At 36.8% G+C, this 19,841-nt stretch overlaps 1 protein-coding gene and 1 non-coding gene across 2 annotated transcripts; one reads left to right on the top strand and one right to left on the bottom strand.

Annotated features, from left to right (window-relative positions):
* Nucleotides 1-5,924: 5,924 nt before the first annotated feature.
* Nucleotides 5,925-6,009, bottom strand: LOC142181382 (small nucleolar RNA snoR114). Its single transcript, XR_012710049.1, has one exon. It is a non-coding gene; the product is annotated as a small nucleolar RNA snoR114 (small nucleolar RNA).
* Nucleotides 6,010-11,389: 5,380 nt separating this feature from the next.
* LOC107828410 (multiple C2 domain and transmembrane region protein 7-like) lies at nt 11,390-18,431 on the top strand. Its single transcript, XM_016655705.2, has 3 exons — nt 11,390-11,690; nt 14,086-14,128; nt 15,068-18,431. The coding sequence occupies exon 3, from the start codon at nt 15,130-15,132 to the stop codon at nt 18,136-18,138; it is 3,009 nt and encodes a 1,002-aa protein (XP_016511191.2). The 5' UTR covers nt 11,390-11,690; nt 14,086-14,128; nt 15,068-15,129; the 3' UTR covers nt 18,139-18,431.
* Nucleotides 18,432-19,841: the final 1,410 nt, after the last annotated feature.

Below are 19,841 nucleotides of genomic sequence, written 5' to 3'. Positions count from 1 at the left end.
TGAATTTTTATATTAAAAATTTCGAAATTCAACTTCAAGAGAAATTTAAAATATTTAGGCTTTTTATTTACCGGAACAACCTTCTCTTTTTTTGATATACACTTGGTGCAAGATTGAACAATAATTTGTTTTATCTTCACTTAAGAATTTATATTATCTACAATTTCATGAGATAGGAATAGATTTTTATAACTCAAAATACTAGATTGTGTTGGGAATAAACCCCTTACCAAAATAATATTCACGGTAATAAAGCGGAATAATAATGTAGCACCGAGATACGGTAATTAACAAGAATAAAAGAGTAACAATGACACCAAAATTTTTACGTGGAAAACCCTTCTGAATAAGGGAAAAAACCACGACCCCGAGAGGAGCAACTGATATCACTATAGTAAGGAATTTTACAACTTTGTAGGTCGGAGGTAAATACTCCAAAGACCACTACAACACTCAAAAGAAATAACCCTCTTTTGATATTCCCACCTCACTATAATATCGCTCTCTCTCTATTTTCCTCACAGACTATTTTCTTATACCTTGTCTGTGAAACCTTACTCTTTCTTTCTCTCTTTGTTGGTGTGTAGAAATGAGAGTTGAAGCTCTCCTTTTATAGCCAAAGCTTCACCCTCTAAAGCCTACAATATTTGACAATTTACACACACTTTTCACAATTCAACAAAGTTGGCTACCAAACCAAAGAAATTCAACAAGGTTGGCTACCAAACCAAACTAATTCAACAAGGTTGGCTACCAACCAAACCAAGTCAACAAGGTTGGCTACCAAACCAAAGAAAACTCTTATTAGGCACATGCCTAATACTTCTTCAATGAGATGGACATCATCAATCTCCCCCTCCAGTCTCATTCATCTAGAGGAGGTAGCACTGTCTTCTAGTTTGAATGCATGCCGACAAGTTCTTTGCATAGCTCGAACTTGTTCCTTGGTACCACCTTGGTCAGCATATCTGCGGGATTCTCATTTGTAGAAATCTTCAAGACTTTTAGAGATTCATCATCTACCATTTCTCGAATCCAATGATATCTCACATCAATGTGTTTGGTCCTTGCATGGTACATAGAGTTCTTGCTAAGGTCTATTGCACTTTGACTGTCACAATAGACGGCATACTCCTTCTGATGCAATCCAAGCTCTTGAAGGAATCGCTTGAGCCATATCATCTCCTTGCCAGTTTCTGTAGCAGCAATGTACTCTGCTTCAGTTGTTGAAAGTGCAACGCACTTTTGCAACTTAGACTGCCATGATATAGCTCCCCTGAAAATGTAAACAAATATCCAGTAGTAGATTTTCTGTTGTCAATGTCACCTGCCATATCAGCATCTGTATAGCCCTTCAAGATTGGATCAGATCCTCCAAAGCACAAACAATCTCCTGTGGTACCTCTCAGGTACCTGAGTATCCACTTGACTGCTTCCCAATGTTCCTTTCCAGGATTTTCAAGAAACCTGCTGACAACACCAACTGCGTGAGCAATATCTGGTCTAGTACATACCATTGCATACATCAAGCTTCCGACTGCTGAAGCATAAGGAACTTTAGCCATGTTCCCTTTCTCCTCCACTGTTGTAGGACACATCTTCTTACTCAACTTTAGATGACCAGCAAGAGGTGTGCTGACTGGCTTAGCATTCTTCATGTTGAAGCGTTCTAGTACACGTTCAATGTACTTCTCCTGAGATAGCCACAACTTTCTACTTGTTCTCTCTCGAACTATCTTCATCCCTAGAATTTGTTGTGCTGGGCCCAAGTCCTTCATATCAAATGACTTGGACAGATCTCCTTTCAACTTTGCTATCAACCCCTTGTCTTTTCCTACAATTAACATGCCATCCACATACAACAACAATATAATAAAGTTATTCTCAGAAAATCTTTTGAAGTATACACATGGATCAGAATAGGTCTTTAGGTATGTTTGACTTTTCATGAATGAATCAAACTTCATGTACCACTGCCTTGGTGCCTGCTTCAATCCATAAAGACTCTTATTCAATTTGCACACCATGTGTTTCTTTCCAGCTACTTCAAATCCTTCTGGTTGCTCCATATAAATCTCCTCTTCCAAATCTCCATGAAGAAATGCAGTTTTCACATCCAACTGCTCCACTTCAAGATCTAGGCTAGCTGCTAAGCTCAAAATTGTTCGAATAGAAGTCATTTTAACAACGGGGGAGAAAATTTCGTCAAAATCAATACCTTTCTTCTGTTCGAAGCCTTTAACCACCAATCGAGCTTTGTATCTGACCAGCTTGCCATCTCCATCTTTCTTGAGTTTAAAGACCCATTTGCATTTGAGTGGTCTTTTACCCTTTGGAAGTTCAACCAGCTTGTATGTGCCATTTTTCTGGAGAGATTCCATCTCTTCTTGCATAGCTTTCATCCACTGGTTCTTTTCTGGATGGGACAACACCTCCTTAAGACTTTCTGGCTCCCCCTCATCACTGATGAGGACATACTCTGTGGAAGGGTACCTGCGTGACTCTACCCTTGGCCTCTCTGATCTCCTCAGAGGTTGAGGTTGTTCTTCTCCCTGAGTGGGGTGCTCCACTTCCTCGACACCTTCATCAAGTTGCTCCCCATGCTCAATAACCTCACCAGGTTGCTCCCCCTGCTCGGCAACCTCGTCGGTCGTACTTTCTGCACTTGTGGGATTGTTAGAAGTAGAAGGAATAGTAACAAAGTTAGGAATTATACCATTCTTCGCCTTTTCTGACATATCAGCAGCAGTTCCAACTTCACTTTCTCGGAAGACTACATCTCTACTTCTGATGACCTTCTTCTTTACAAGATCCCACAGTCTGTACCCGAACTCTTCATCTCCATATCCGATAAATATGCAGGGAATAGATTTATCATCCAGCTTTGTTCTCTGCTCTTTTGGTACATGTGCAAAAGCTCTGCAACCGAACACCTTCAGATGCGAGTAGGACACCTCCTTGTTGGTCCAGACTCTCTCTGGGATTTCAAACGCCAACGGAACTGATGGACTCCTATTGATCAGGTAACAGGCTGTCTGAACTGCTTCACCCCAGAATGACTTAGGCAGTTTAGCCATTCTGAGCATGCTTCTCACCTTCTCCACAATGGTGCGGTTCATCCTCTCGGCTACGCCATTGTGCTGTGGGGTTCCAGGAACTGTCTTTTCATGTCTGATCCCATGACTTGAACAATACTCTTCAAATTCCCTTGAAGTGTACTCACCTCCATTGTCACTTCGGAGACGCTTTAGCTTTCGACCCGTCTCCCTTTCTACTAGAGCATGAAACTTCTGGAAAACTTGAAACACCTGATCTTTGGTTTTCAAAATATAAACCCATAATTTTCGTGAAGCATCATCAATAAAAGTAACAAAATATTTGTTACCGCCCATTGATTCAATTTCCATTGGGCCGCAAACATCAGAATATACTAAATCAAGTATATTCAATTTTCTTTCAGACGATGTCTGAAATGAGACTCTATGCTGCTTACCAAATAAACAGTAGTCACAAGGTTTTACCGTTGTACCTTTGGCATAAGAAATGAGTGATTTCTTGGCAAGAATCTGCAATCCCTTCTCGCTCATATGACCCATTCTTTTGTGCCACAAATCTACAGAAATCTCATCTTGTGCCGCGTTCAATTCACCTTGGCATATTTCTGCATTTGTCCTGTACAACGTGCCACGAGCAACTCCCTTTGCAATCACCAATGATCCCTTAGTGAGTCTCCACTTTTGATTTGCAAAATAGCTCTCGTATCCATCTCGGTCTAAAGCAATTCCCGAGATCAAGTTCATCCGTAAATCAGGTACATGCCGCACATCCTTTAGAACCAATGTGCATCCGACATTTGTCTTGATACAAATGTCACCAATCCCTGCAATCGGTGTGGCATGGTGAGACCCATTTTCACTGTGCCGAAATCACCTGCTACATATCTGCAAAAAAGATCTCTTACCGGTGTGGCATGGTGAGATGCCGCTGTGTCAACCACCCATTCCGACTCTGAACCTGACAGGTGCATGCATTCCTCTTCCTCATTTATAAAGAGGACAACATTATCATTATTTTGCACCATGGCGGCTGTGTTGTCGTCATTCTTCTGGCCACTGGTTTCACCTTTGCCCTTCCTTGGATTTGGGCAATCTCTTTTGAAGTGACCTGGTTGATTACAGTTGTAGCAATTTCTGACTCTTGATTTGGATCGGTTCTTTGACTTCCCACGAGCTCCGGATCTACCATAGTTGTTCGAACTCCTTTGATAACTCCTGCCTCTACCTTCTGTGATGAGAGCCTGTCCTTGATTTTCAGGCTTCTTTCTCATCTTCTCATTGAGTAGAAGAGCCGATGTGACATCTTTCAACTCAATAGTAGTCTTACCGTGCAGGATGGTTGTTGCCAAGTTATCGTACGAAGATGGCAACGAGTTCAATAGCAAGATGGCTTTATCTTCTTCCTCGATTTTCACTCCGAGGTTGGCAAGCTGTGTGATTAGTCCGTTAAACACATTTAAATGTGACAAAAAATTCGTACCTTCACTCATGTGTAGGGCGTATAACTGCTTCTTCAGGTACAATTTATTTGTCAGCGTTTTGGACATGTATAGGTTTTCCAACCTTGTCCAAATTCCTCGTGCAGTGTCTTCATCAATGATGTTATTTACCACATCATCTGATAAGTGCAACCTAATTGCACTAGCAGCTCTTTCATCCAAGTCAGCCCAATCCTCAGCTTTCATGGTATCAGGCTTTTTGGAATCAACATCTAGAACCTTGTGTAATCCTTGTTGGATGAGCAGATCTCTCATCCTTCTTTGCCATGTTGAGAAACCGTTATCTCCGTTGAATTTTGCTACCTCGTACTTTACTCCGGACATTTTTATTTTTCACCAAGTATAGTACTACCGACAGTGAATAGTATTTCAGTGAACGAGCAGAACCTGTGCTCTGATACCAGTTGTTGGGAATAAACCCCTTACCAAAATAATATTCACGGTAATAAAGCGGAATAATAATGTAGCACCGAGATACGGTAATTAACAAGAATAAAAGAGTAACAATGACACCAAAATTTTTACGTGGAAAACCCTTCTGAATAAGGGAAAAAACCACGACCCCGAGAGGAGCAACTGATATCACTATAGTAAGGAATTTTACAACTTTGTAGGTCGGAGGTAAATACTCCAAAGACCACTACAACACTCAAAAGAAATAACCCTCTTTTGATATTCCCACCTCACTACAATATCGCTCTCTCTCTATTTTCCTCACAGACTATTTTCTTATACCTTGTCTGTGAAACCTTACTCTTTCTTTCTCTCTTTGTTGGTGTGTAGAAATGAGAGTTGAAGCTCTCCTTTTATAGCCAAAGCTTCACCCTCTAAAGCCTACAATATTTGACAATTTACACACACTTTTCACAATTCAACAAAGTTGGCTACCAAACCAAAGAAATTCAACAAGGTTGGCTACCAAACCAAACTAATTCTTATTAGGCACATGCCTAATACTTCTTCAATGAGATGGACATCATCAGATTGGTGTGTCCAGAGTATTGATCATATATTTCGATTTGTGATTCTAGTTTGACAAGACAAGAAAGATATATTTTAGCCGCAAATTAAAAAAAAAAATCATCAAAATAATTCGTAAAACTCGCACCTAAGAAATAACTTCTTTAAAACAATAGTGTCTGAACCAACTTGCATTCAGTACTAATCGACAAGCTAGTTGGAAAAATCAAATCAGCAAAGCTTAATAGCTAGAGAGTTTGGATCCATTTGCTTCATCATGTTAGTTTGTAATTAGTATTTGAATAGGCAATTATTTGGGGGGGGGGGAATTAAAATAATATTGAAAATGTAGTTATTTTGAAACAATGACAAATTTTAGAAAAATAATACAGTAAATAATAAAAGAACAGAGCTCAGAAGCACAGAGTTTCATCCTACACCAGAAAGTTGTGAAGACCCAAGTCTCACAATATGTGCAATAATCATCACAGCTCAGAGTGCATCAGCCGGGAATCGAACCCGGGTCTGTACCGTGGCAGGGTTATTCTACCACTAGACCACTGGTGCTTCTTTCTGTTCTCACTGATTACAAATGAGAAATTGATGGCAAATACAAGTGGTTTTCTCTTTATCACAACAACTACGAGTACTTCTTGCTATTTTTACTGAACCAGGAGGTCACGGGTTCGAGCCGCATAAACAACCTCTTGCAAAAATATAGAGTAACATTATATACAATAGATCCTTGTGCACTGTCCTTCCCGATTCTTGCACATAACGAGAGCTTAGTGCACCAGACCGCTCCGTAATCAACAGAAAAATTCGCAAATACAAGCGGTTTTGTCTCCATTATTATAATATTAAAGATATCAAATTTTTCACTTCTAAACCAACTCCATTTATATACTCAAAATAAAATGGCAGGTTTTTGAAGTTTGAACTACTGTGGTCAGTATATCTAATTTTCAATTAACCCAAACTTGATTCTTTTCTTTCTTTTTTTGAAATAAAATTAGTACAATTAGAGCATACAAAAAATTACTTCAATTAATCGTGATAAAAATAATTTATTTATCAAAAATATATATGGTGTCCTACAAATGGATAAAACAATAAAAGCAGTCATTTATGTTTACGTACTGGTTTAACAACGTTCTTTATATGTTCGACGATTCGAGTAGCCCTAGTCCTTTAAGTTTATCAATATTGAGCATCTTGTGTCTCCATTATCACATTTTAAAAATACGACGATAGTTATCTTCGTGAATAGCATGTGAGCTTCTTAAACTAAAGAAAACATTGGAACAAACATCTCAAGATTTATTTTCAAATTGTAACTTAAAAAACAAATGATATTCAAGCTAATTGAACACATTCATATGCTTTTTTCTACCTTCTATTTATATGAAACAATTAATGAATCAATGTTTCCTTCTTTAGACCTTCCCCTTATCTATCAAAGTTAGAATTTTTCTTAAGTTGCGAATGGGGGGAAAATGAATTGAGAAAAGATCGTCTAAATGATTTCTTCAGTTTAAAATATTCAAGTGCTTCTCAAATTCAACTCCATTAAAAACAACTGTCATTATGCTAGACAGTCAAATAGGTCGGGAAGAAAGAGTCTGAGGTCGGGTCGAACGATATACATTTTTATTGGTTTCACCATCACTAGAGATTGGACATATATATAATTTTTCTTCTAAAAGATGGATTCTTATAGATATATTTTTAAAATTGCTGCAAGATTAAAACGGGGTGCAAAAAACGAAAAATCCTTTTTTCTGTGTGAGTTTTGAAAATATCCCCATTCCTAGGTCCGAGATCTACATCTATGAATTGAATGGTCCGAATGATCAACTCCGCAATCAGTTGCTAGAATCAATAGGTACAGAATCTGAGAAGTGATCAAATTCGAAAAAGTCATTTCTATTTGGATATAAAAATTCAAGTTTCATTTTTGAATGAAGTTAGACGATATTAAATATAACAGAACTCACCAACAAGGGTTGCAGTAGAGTGTCAAGTACTCATCCATCCTTAATTAAGGCTTCATTTATTTGCACTTAATGGAGGTCTGAATCTTAATCATTCAGATCTTAGACATTAAGTTCATTTGTTTTTAAAGTATGAATCTTAATTATTCAAATCTTAATCATTAAGTGTTTTTTTTTTATTTCACAACCACTTAATAGGTCTGTATAATTAAGATCTATAATAGAGACTTAATTTCATTAAGATGCTATCATATATTTATTATTAACTTCCGCCACCGCCTACTATTATCAACTACTACCATGCCACCACCACCACCATACTCAACCACCCCCACCACCGCCACGCCACCATCATCCTCAATCATAGCCGCCACCATTATCAACCATCACCTCCCACTATCCCCACTACTTCGATCACCATTATTCTCACTCACAATCAACACTCATCCACCTCAACTACCACAACTGACCACCCCATCACCATCAATAACCACAGTCGACACTGTCCATCATTATAACCTACCACCTCCCACCCACCATCTTCCTCAATCACAACTACTACCACCATCCACCATTATTAATTATCACTACCCACCACCATCATCTTTAATCATAATCGCCACCACCACTACCAATCACTACTAGCTACTAGCATGAAACACCATCATCAACCAAAACTACCACCAACTACCGCCTCTAGTCGGCATTCACCTGTTAGCCATCACCACCAACAACTATCATATTTTAAAAAACTATATATTTTATTGATAGAATATTAGATTAGTTAGTATTTCATTTGAATTTTATGTTTATTAATTTTCAAATAAAGATAAATTTTATATATCGAGATGTTAAAAATCAAACAGTCTTAATTATTTAGTACTCAGATCTTAAAACACATCTTAATATATCCAGATGTCTTAATCTTAATACACATCTTGACATTCAGGTGTGTATTCAGATTCAAACGTCTTAATCTTAAAAAAAATTGAGGCCTAAATGTCTTTCGAGCTTGGGTGTGGAGTCGCTTTTGTTAGGGACGCTTAACCCCCCCATCCCCCCCCCCCACCCCAAAAAAAATATAGAACTTTTCAGCGTGAATTCAAATTTAATTTGGCCCTAATGCTGGTACCGAATACCAAGTGACAAACCAAAAAACATATAATAGAACTCAAAAGTGTTCATTTTTCTTGATTTCTTGTCCGATATTTGATATCCCCATTAAGTTCCGATTAAATTTGAATTGGGAAGTCCACATTGGAAGGTAAAGTGCTTCCTAACAAAATCGACTATACCCAAAGTTTGAACTCGAGAAATCTGATTAATGATGAAGGAGTACAATCCACCGCAACTCTCGTCGGTAAAAAAATTCAATTGTGATTAAGTTGAATCTACTCAAATATATATATTTTTAAAAGACTAATTTTGATTAAACCAATATATGCGGAATTATTTTTGTCATTTTCACCATGTAAATGTTACTCAAGGAGTACTATTACTCACAAATTAAATTAAATTAAAATTGTATTAATTTTATTTGGTTAATTTTATTGAGCATGCCTCGAAAAGTGAGACAATATGTGAATGTGGGACCATGTGATAGGCCTTTAATGTAGTCTGCAAGTACATTAAATACATAGTATTGACATTGTCAATTATCAATTCCTAAGTTATGATTTCCCCCATTTATATTTATCTCCTTCCTAAAAATCCATATTGTGATCACGACGCCCAACAAATAAAGATAATGATGATAGGGACTTTTTTCTTTTTTTTCTTTTATCCAACAAATAACGATATTTTGTTCAAATTCAAAGTTTAATTTTTACATGCAAATATATTAAAAAATTTGTACTATCATATTATTTAAAAGTTCATTAGGACCGGGCAGAGCTAGAAGTCGATATACGAGTTCAGGCAAAGGCGGAGTTAAAAGTTAAAGTTTATGGGTTCGAGATTTTAATTATTTTAGGTCATTGAGTTCTACGTTAATAATTTGTACATATTCAATAAACTTCTTAAGATAAATATAGGATTTGAACCAAAGTTACTGGGTTCGACCGAACCCAATTTATACATTGCCTTCGCCCCTGAGTTCGGGATCGGCTTAACTCAGTAAGTTTATTCCAAATTTTATATTTGTATTAAAAATTTATTAAATATGTATAAAGATTAAATTTAAAACCCAATTACTAATATCTAATATTACCACCCTAAAATTTAAGTCCCATAAAATTTAAATCGTGACTTAGCCTCTGATTATGATTAACTTTTCATAAGAGATGTAGATTGATAATTTGTCGAATAGGAGTGTGCTAGGGATTAAGCAAATGTTTTCACTTGTTGTAAATTAAGTGTAATTAATTGAGAACAAAAGAAAAAGCTTTTGGATGCACAAAAAAAAAGGGAAAAAGAATTGCCATGCCAAAACTAAGAGCCCGTTTGGACATAAGATTTTTTTTTTCTCGAAATATTTTCACTTTTTCCCAAAATCAATGTTAGGCCATCAATTTTCACTTAACGATAAATTTTAAAATTTTTTGAAATTTTGAAAAACTCCAAAAAACTGTTTTTCAAAATTTTTACTTAAATTACTCAAAAAACTTCAAAAACAACCCAAAACTATATTCATGTCCAAACAAAACTTTGATTTTCAAATATCATTTTCACATTAAAAAAAATTCACCTTTTTTTTAGAATTTTATAATTCTTATGTCCAAACGCCTACTAAGTTTTTTTTTTTTTACTAGGTAGGTACCATTTGGGACCATTACTTAGGTGGACCTATTTCCGTTACCAATAAAATTTGTATATTCTTACCTTATCTTATATTTCTAAAGTTGCCTATAATTTATGGGGATTGGAGCGGTAGAAACATCCACTAATATTTGTGTCAAGGTACACTTTTTACATCACATCCCTTAGGGATCGTTTGGTACGAGGGATAAGATAGTATAAAATGTGGGATTAAATTTATACCGTGTTTGGTTGACGATAGGGTTGGTAAATGGTTAAAAGAAAATAGTTAATCACTCATATTATCCACTAAAAAATGGGTTGGATAATGAACTTTTTAAAAACGGGTCAAATATGGATAATAACCATATTATCCATTTAGAAGATGGTTAACCAATGGATAAATAATGGATCTAACTTTTACATTTGTAAAGCCTCAAATTGGGGTTTCTCAAGTTAGGGAAACTAAGAATTTTCCCAAAAGTTATTAATATGGTTACTCATATTATCCGCCGGTTAACCCATTTTTTTATCCGTATTAAATATGGGTCGGGTCGGATAATTTTTTCATTTTTATTACCTTTTTTCGAACCGAACCATATCCGACCCGGCCCGCCCATTTGTCACTCCTAGTTGACGGTATAAATTTATACCGCCAACCAAACACAAATATAAATTTAATCGAGGATATTTCATCTTATTCCACATTATTCCATCAAACTTGGGATGATTTTATCCCACCTCACATATGGTATAAATTAGTCCCGAAAATATAATCCCGGGATAATTTAGTCTGCATATAAATTTACCCCTTAATGTGTCGCGCTTCCTCGAAACCTTCATTAATACGGAATACGTTATACATCGAGCTGTTATTTTTTTAACCTAATATTTCTACACAAAAAAAAAAGGTCTTGTATGGTGAGAGTTGCACTTTTGTCAAGATTTGATTATTATCATAATTTAACTCAAAAGTGTAAACAAAAAAAATGATTTCATTAAAGATTGAAAAACAGTTGCAACCTTCATGTAAATTGCATGAGCACATTTTTCTCTACAACAAAACAGACAACTTTGTATGTACATTAGTTGTGGACCTCATTCTACTTTTTTTTTAACTCGAAAATAGTGTCAATCCAATCTCAAAACTGACCATGTGAACTTCATCTCTACAGTCTACAGTCCCCCCCCTCCCCCACCCCCCACCCCCAAACCCAAGAAAATCACCCCTGAGTCCCTTCCATTAAATTCCTATGTTTGACATTAAAAAAATAAGGTTCTATATTTGAAACAAAATCTATATATACACACAACAATGTACTACTATATATTAATGCAAAGAAACGTTTCAAAAAACACTGCAAATTAATGGCTGCATTTTGGCTTCTCTTTCAGTCTTGGTAATGGTGGTGAAATTGCAGGATTTAAGGTTGTAAAGAAAAAGGGTATGTTTATTTTACATCTCCTTTTCTTTGTTCATCTTCATTCTTTAAATTTTGGTATTTTTTAAAAATATTTAGGCACTTGCTTAAAACCCCAGAAAATGCTTTTGCAATTTCTTGATTTTAACGAAAAGCTCAAGAGCATAGATGTTGGTTTTATTTAAATTCTATTTATTAGTACTCATTTTCTCTTTGTTGGTCTTCATTCTTGAAAATGTAAGAATTTTCAAGCTCAAGCTCAAGAATTTTGATGTTGTTTTTGGTTAAATACTTTATTTAGTAAGTAAGTAAGTACTTATTTTCCCTCAAATTTACTTTTTTTTTGTTTCTTTTATATTTTTGTATTTTGGTATGTTTTATTTTTTAGTTAAAATATGAAAGATCTACTGTTTTTGAGCAAAAGTTTGAATCTTGAAAGGTAATTATGGTAACATTTGATTTCATCCATTTGAATTTATGCTAAAGTTGGAGTCTTTTTGTTTGCATCAAAGTATTTTTAGCTTTTCTTTTTGTTATTTAGTTGCATGGCTAGCTAATTACCACTTTTCCCTTTTTCTGGATGTGTTATTTATCACTAATAAAATATGAAAAATCTTTTTTTTTTGAGCAAAAGTTTCAATCTTGAAAGGTAATTATTGTACCATTTGATTTCATCTCTTTGGATTGACTATAAAGTTGTAGTCTTTTTGTTTGCATCAAAGTATTTGTGTTCTTTTTTTTTTTTTTTTTGTATTTTAGTTGCATGGCTAATTACCACTTTTCCCTTTTTCTGGATGTGTTATTTATAACTAATAAAATATGAAAATCTTTTTTTATAGCAAAAGTTTGAATCTTGAAAGGTAATTATTGTACCATTTGATTTCAACACTTTTAATTATAAAGTTTGAGTCTTTTTTGTTTGCATTAAAGTATTTGTGGCTTTTCTTTTTGTAATTTAGTTGCATGGATAATTACCACTTTTCCCTTTTTCTACTTTTTGTCAAGATCAATGAACTTTATGTATATTAGTGATTTATGGTGTAGATTTACTTGAAAATGACAAGTGCATGTGTCTTTAGCGATTCTTAAGGAACTTTAACTTCAAGCATGCTTTTATGAACTTTTAAATTCTTTAATTTTACTTATCAAAGTCTTACCATTAGTATTAATACTAGTCTTACATTTTCCTATTCCTAGTTCCGTCTTATTACACGGTGTGTCATTCTTTCAGGTATTATTGACACTATTCTTGTATTTTCGTATTTTTAGATCTTTGTTATTACATACCGTGCCATTTGCTTCAGCTTTGTTTATTGCTTCTTTTTCTGTTCTTGAGCCGAGAATCTATCGGAAACAATCTCTCTGCCCAGGGACGAAGCTACATTCACTTAAGGGTTGTCAACTGACCACCCTTAGTTGAAAAATTACACGGTATATATAAGTAAAATATTAAATTTTAGAGGTATATAACATATATTAAACTCTCTTTGTCAGCAAATTTTTTTCACTTCGTTCAAGTTTGAACACCCTTAGAAAAATTCCTAGCTTCGCCACTGTCTCTACCTTAGGGATAAGGTCTGCGTGCACATTACTCTTTCCAGACCCTACTTGTGTGATTTCACTGGGTTTTTTGTTGTTGTTGTAATTTTACTTATGAAAAAAAAACTTTTAAATTCTTTATTTTTATATTATAAGTTTGTAGATCTCCACATGAGGCTGACCAGCACATGGTATTGAAAGAGAGTTGACTCTCATATTAGTTTCATACCTCATATTTTGTGCATTATATTTCTTAAAGTTACAAATATCATTTCTTTAGTTTGTCAGATTTAAAGTGCCAGGAAAAAGAGGGCGAGAATATGCAAATAGAATGATTCTGTGACTTGTTTGATAGTGTGGTTAGATATTATCTAGCTGCTGATTTTGTTAAGTAAGATTTTTAATTTGAAGTTATTCCTTATAGTTGTCTTTATTAGGGACTAGTATTATTTTTTGTTGGCTTGCCTAATGAGTAGATACTGTTAACTGAACTACTTATATACTATTATGAACTAAGATTATTTTGCTGTAATAGCATGCAGGTTTGAAAATGTTCTGTTCAGATAGTCACATGATTGTTTTCACCATGTTGAGAAGTTAGACGTCTTTTGTTTAAATCGGATTTACTTCATTGGAATATATCTTTGATTTATATTTGTTAGTGATTTGCACTTTTTGAGCCGAGAGTCTATCGGAAACAACCTCTCTACCTTCACAACGTAGGGGTAAGGTCTGCGTACACATTATCTTCCCCAGACCCCACCTGTAGGATATACTACACTGGGTTTGTTGTTGTTGTTATTAGTGAATTGCACAATTATCAGGTTGTTCAAAGTTACTTGAGACTGCTAAGAACTAACTCAGCTTTTGCACTTTGCAGATCTGACTTTGAGTTAGAGAAGTGAAAAATTCTTCTGCTTTTGGTAAGTCTGATACTATATTTTCACCATTTTGGAAATTTCAGGATAGAGGGTGGGAATGTGAATCTTGCAAATTTTGCTACATTTTCATGGATCGACTAGATCATATTTTAAAAGTGCCTTTTTTTTCCTTCCTTTCTCATTTTTGTGGTGCGGGTGGCAATAGTCCTTTGCATTAGAAATATGTCTTTATTACAGGAACGATTTCTAGATAATTACATGAGAAGGCTGTAAGCAGTTCTGCTTAAGGTTGTTAGGTTGTTCTGTTCACTTAGTTCTTCAGATTGATGATAAATTTGCTTATTTTGCAAGTTTGCATTGGTGTTTCGGTCTTTTGTGAACTTATCTCGTACAGTTGATCAACTTGTTATATCGACTGATAAGGTGCTTCTTGTATTCTGTACCAGATCCTTTAGATTTCAAGCAATTTATTGAATCATAGGTCGCTTCAATCGGGAACTTGTTGATGTTTAGTGGCTGATTAAGCAAGATCAGTTTAGTTCTGTTTCATTAGTTGTTAATGACTTGAATAGGATATTGTTACCTTGTTGGACCTCGCCTTAATGTGGTGATTTTTTTTGGCCGAATGATCTAATTCCAATTCGTTTATGGTCCAATGCCGTCTTTCAAAAAATTGTGCAAGTTACAAGTTGAAACTCTTTGTTCATCAGTTCTTACTGTTGCATGAGGCCTACCTCACCATTTATTTTTGTTCTTCTTCAACAGTTCTCGACCTTTAATTTAAATGTTTTACCTCCTTCACTCTGTGTCCTCTTGAGCCAAGGGTCTATAGAAAACCGCCTTTCTACTCCACCAGGGTAGGGGTAAGGTCTGCGTACACACTACCCTCCTCAGACCCCACTTGTGGGAATACTGGGTTGTTGTTGTTGTACCTCCACTTTCTGTTGCTACATAGTAACTTTTTTGCTTTATATGTCTCAGGTACTGCTGCCATCTTTCGTTTCCTGCTGGTTCTACGTATTCTTTGCAATAATTTTTCAAAGATGATCTTAAGCAACCTAAAGCTAGGTGTCGAAGTGGTTGGCGCCCATAATCTTTTGCCGAAAGATGGTCAAGGATCATCTAGTTCTTTTGTGGAGCTTTACTTTGATGGTCAGAGGTTTCGCACTACAATCAAGGAAAAGGACCTGAGTCCGGTGTGGAACGAGACTTTCTACTTCAACATCTCTGACCCTTCCAACCTCCATATGCTCGTTCTTGATGCCTATGTCTATAACAATATTCGAGCCACTCAGTCCAGGTCCTTTCTTGGCAAGATTACCATTAACGGGACTTCCTTTGTACCTTATTCGGATTCTGTTGTCTTGCATTATCCTCTGGAAAAGCGCAGTATCTTCTCACGTGTGAGGGGAGAACTCGGCCTTAAAGTGTATATTATTGACGATCCATCGATAAAGTCATCTATCCCTATTTCTGCAGCCAATGATTCTCAGGTTCACAGCCACTCGGCTCAAACTCCAGCCCCAAAAATTCCTAGATCGGAAGTGAGACACACGTTCCATCATCTTCCCAATCCAAATCACCCACAGCAGCAACAACAAGCTCCTCCTCCTGCTGCTGTTCATCATCAAGGAACAAGATATATGACTGAGGACATGAAGGTTCCGACGGAACCACAGCCTCCACCTCAGCTCGTCCGGATGCATTCTGCGACAATGGCACAACCTGTTGATTATGCACTTAAGGAAACAAGCCCATTCCTTGGAGGGGGCCGAGTTGTGGGTGGTCGTGTTATTCGTACAGACAGGATGTCTGGTTGTACTTATGATCTTGTTGAGAAGATGCACTTCCTTTTTGTTAGAGTTGTCAAGGCTCGAGAGCTTCCTGCAATGGATGTTACAGGGAGTGTAGATCCTTATGTTGAGGTTAGGATCGGAAATTACAAAGGAATTACGAAGCACATTGAGAAAAATCAAAATCCTTCGTGGAATGTAGTATTTGCCTTCTCTAGGGAGAGGATGCAGGCGTCTGTGCTCGAAGTCGTAGTCAAGGACAAGGATCTTCTCAAAGATGATTTTGTAGGCCTTTGCAGATTTGACCTCAATGAAGTCCCGATGCGTGTGCCGCCAGATAGTCCTCTAGCTCCAGAGTGGTATCGGCTCGCAGATAAGAAAGGAGAGAAGATAAAGGGGGAGCTCATGCTTGCTGTCTGGATCGGCACTCAAGCCGATGAAGCATTTCCTGATGCATGGCATTCTGATGCAGCTCTATCTGTTGACACAGCTGCATCCACTCTTATCCGTTCAAAAGTGTACCATGCACCCCGGTTATGGTATGTCCGCGTTAATGTTGTTGAGGCACAAGACTTGATACCGACAGAGAAAACTCGTTTCCCAGATGCTTATGTGAAGGTACAGATAGGAAACCAAGTTTTGAAAACTAAGCCAGTTCAGGCTCGAACGTTCAATCCTCTTTGGAATGAAGATCTCCTGTTTGTTGCTGCAGAACCATTTGAAGACAACCTCGTCCTCACAGTCGAGGATCGTGTGGCTCCAGGAAAAGACGAGATCATTGGGAGAGTCATTATCCCTTTAAGCATGGTTGAGAAGCGTGCCGATGATAAAATGATTCATTCTCGTTGGTTTAACCTGGAAAAGCCGGTGGCCATTGATATTGATCAGTTGAAGAAGGAGAAATTCTCAAGCAGACTTCATCTCCGAGTTTGTCTTGACGGAGGCTATCATGTCCTTGACGAATCCACACATTATAGTAGTGATCTTCGCCCGACAGCAAAACAGCTGTGGAGGCCACCAATTGGTGTTCTGGAACTTGGAGTCTTAAATGCTGTGGGACTTCATCCTATGAAAACACGCGATGGCAAGGGCACATCAGATACGTATTGTGTAGCAAAGTATGGTCACAAATGGGTTCGAACTCGAACAATTGTTGATAACCTCTGTCCCAAGTACAATGAGCAATACACTTGGGAGGTATTCGATCCAGCTACAGTTCTCACCGTTGGCGTGTTTGATAACAGCCATCTGGGAGACAAAGGTTCAAATGGTACCAAAGATCTAAAAGTTGGGAAGGTTAGAATTCGTATCTCGACACTTGAAACAGGCAGAGTTTACACACATTCATATCCATTGCTGGTTCTTCACCCTACTGGTGTTAAGAAGATGGGAGAATTGCATTTGGCAATCCGTTTTACGTGCACATCATTTGCCAACATGCTTTACAAATACTCGTGTCCTCTTTTGCCAAAAATGCATTATGTAAGGCCTTTCACTGTCATGCAACTTGACATGCTACGGCATCAGGCAGTCAACATAGTGGCCATGCGATTGGGACGAGCAGAACCCCCGCTGAGAAAGGAAGTGGTGGAATACATGTCTGATGTAGACTCACACCTCTGGAGCATGAGGCGTAGCAAAGCAAATTTTTTCCGTCTGATGTCAATTTTCACAGGATTATTTGCTGTTGGCAAGTGGTTCGGAGACATCTGCATGTGGAAGAACTCGATCACAACAGTTCTCGTGCATGTTCTCTTCCTTATGCTTGTGTCATTTCCAGAGCTTATTTTACCAACTGTTTTCCTTTACATGTTTCTAATAGGAGTGTGGAATTACCGATACCGGCCTAGGTATCCTCCTCACATGAACACAAAGTTATCACAAGCCGAGTCAGTGCACCCCGACGAGCTAGATGAAGAGTTTGACACATTCCCAACTAGCCGTAGCCCTGAACTGGTACGAATGAGATATGATCGGCTAAGGAGTGTAGCTGGACGAATTCAAACAGTCGTTGGTGACGTTGCAACTCAAGGCGAGCGATTCCAGTCACTGCTGAGTTGGCGTGATCCACGTGCCACAGCCTTATTCGTCACATTTTGCCTTATAGCTGCATTGGTCCTATACGTGACGCCATTCCAGGTAATTGCAGCTCTTATAGGCATATATATGATGAGGCATCCGAGGTTTCGCCATAGGCTGCCTTCTGTGCCAATCAACTTCTTCCGCCGGCTGCCAGCTAGGACGGATAGTATGTTGTAAGTTGTTGGTGAGACATCCGAGATTTTGCCATAGGCTGCCTTCTGCGCCAATCAACTTCTTCCGCCGGCTGCCGGCTAGGACAGATAGTATGTTGTAAGTTGTTGGAAGCTAAGACATTACATCTGGTTTGAGGTCTTAGTTTGTTCTTCTATTGCTTTTTATGTATTCTTCTGCAGCATTTGATTTAGGTGCTAATGTGATATTCATGACCAGATAAATAATTCTCATGGCCTGTTTACTTCTTTATGTATAATAAGACCTATTCCTACAACCTTTTCCCTTATTATGATTAATTAATACATGTGTCATTGGTTACAATAACAACAACGTACCAGTGTATTCCCACAAGTCGGGTCATAGAGGATAGTATGTACGTAGACCTTACCCCTACCTTGTGAAGGTAGAGAGGTGGTTTTTGGAAGACACTCGGTTTAATAAAGCAAAATTCGGAAAGTGAGATAGTAACAACCAGTGGCGAAGCTAGGAATTTTCTCAAGGGTATTCAAATTTGAAACAAGTGAAAAAAACTCCTAACAAAGGGTGTTCAATATGTGTTATATACCTCTAAAATATAATATTTTACCTATATACACAGCGCAATTTTTCAACGAAGGGAGGTCAGTTAACCACCCTTGTGACCATGTGGCTTCGCCACTAGTAACAACAGCCAGAAAAAAATAAAAAAAGAAAGCAAAAAGTACATCAGGTAATAATATCAATTTAAAAATAGGGAACACGAGGATAACACTAGCACCATTGAAATGGTAACAGCAGCCATAAAAAATAAAAAGGAAGCAAATGAAACACCAGGTAATAATATCGATCTAAAAATAGGGAATACGAGGATAACAGTAGTACTGCCACTATTGAAGGAAGTACAAGTTTGGAAATATGTATTATTATTTCTTTTTCTAAAATTGGTAATACATGAATCTCAAGTAGATTAATTTGTGACTTTTGCTTCAACAATAGCATATCACTTCATCTGCATTTTTTACATTGTATGCTTATAGACTATAGTTCCATTTGCATGAATGGAGATGAGAAAAATGAAGTTCTGAACCAAAAGATGAGAATAAAACAAACTCCAATGATGGTGTTATATTCAAAGTTCTTGACTTAGTAGGCGCTTGAACATAAAATTATATTTTTTGAAAAAAAATTAGTATTTGAAGTTAAGTTAAAAAATGATATTTGAAATTATATTTGGATGTGCTTTTTACTTGAAAAAAATATTACAGTTTTGTGCGTGGGAAAAAATGTTTTTCCGAAAATTTTGAAAAAGTAGTCAAAACAACTTTTTGCTTTTTGAAAAATACATTTTTGAAATTTTTTCAAAAACTTGCAAAATTTCATGGACAAACACATTTTTTTTTAAAAGAAATTCCAAAATCTATGGACAAACAGGTCCTAAGAAGAATCTTGTGGCAGATATTGGCACACAGAGTAGAAAGATCATATCAAAGACAAACTCAAACTTTGCTTGAATGTTGAAACCATCCTAGCCATTATCCCGGATTATTATCCTTATTCAATGTACCAAACGACCCCTTAATGAGTTGAATCTTGTGGCAGATATTGGCACACAGAATAGAAAGATCATATCAAAGACAAACTCAAACTTTGCTTGAATGTTGAAACCATCCTAGCCGTTATCCCGGATTATTATCCTTATTCCATGTACCAAACGGCCCCTTAATGTG

Source organism: Nicotiana tabacum, chromosome 5 (assembly GCF_000715075.1).
Source record: "Nicotiana tabacum cultivar K326 chromosome 5, ASM71507v2, whole genome shotgun sequence".
Classification (NCBI taxonomy): Eukaryota; Viridiplantae; Streptophyta; class Magnoliopsida; order Solanales; family Solanaceae; genus Nicotiana; species Nicotiana tabacum.
Note: the sequence above shows the minus strand (reverse complement) of the source record. Positions and strands in the feature narration are given on the sequence as shown.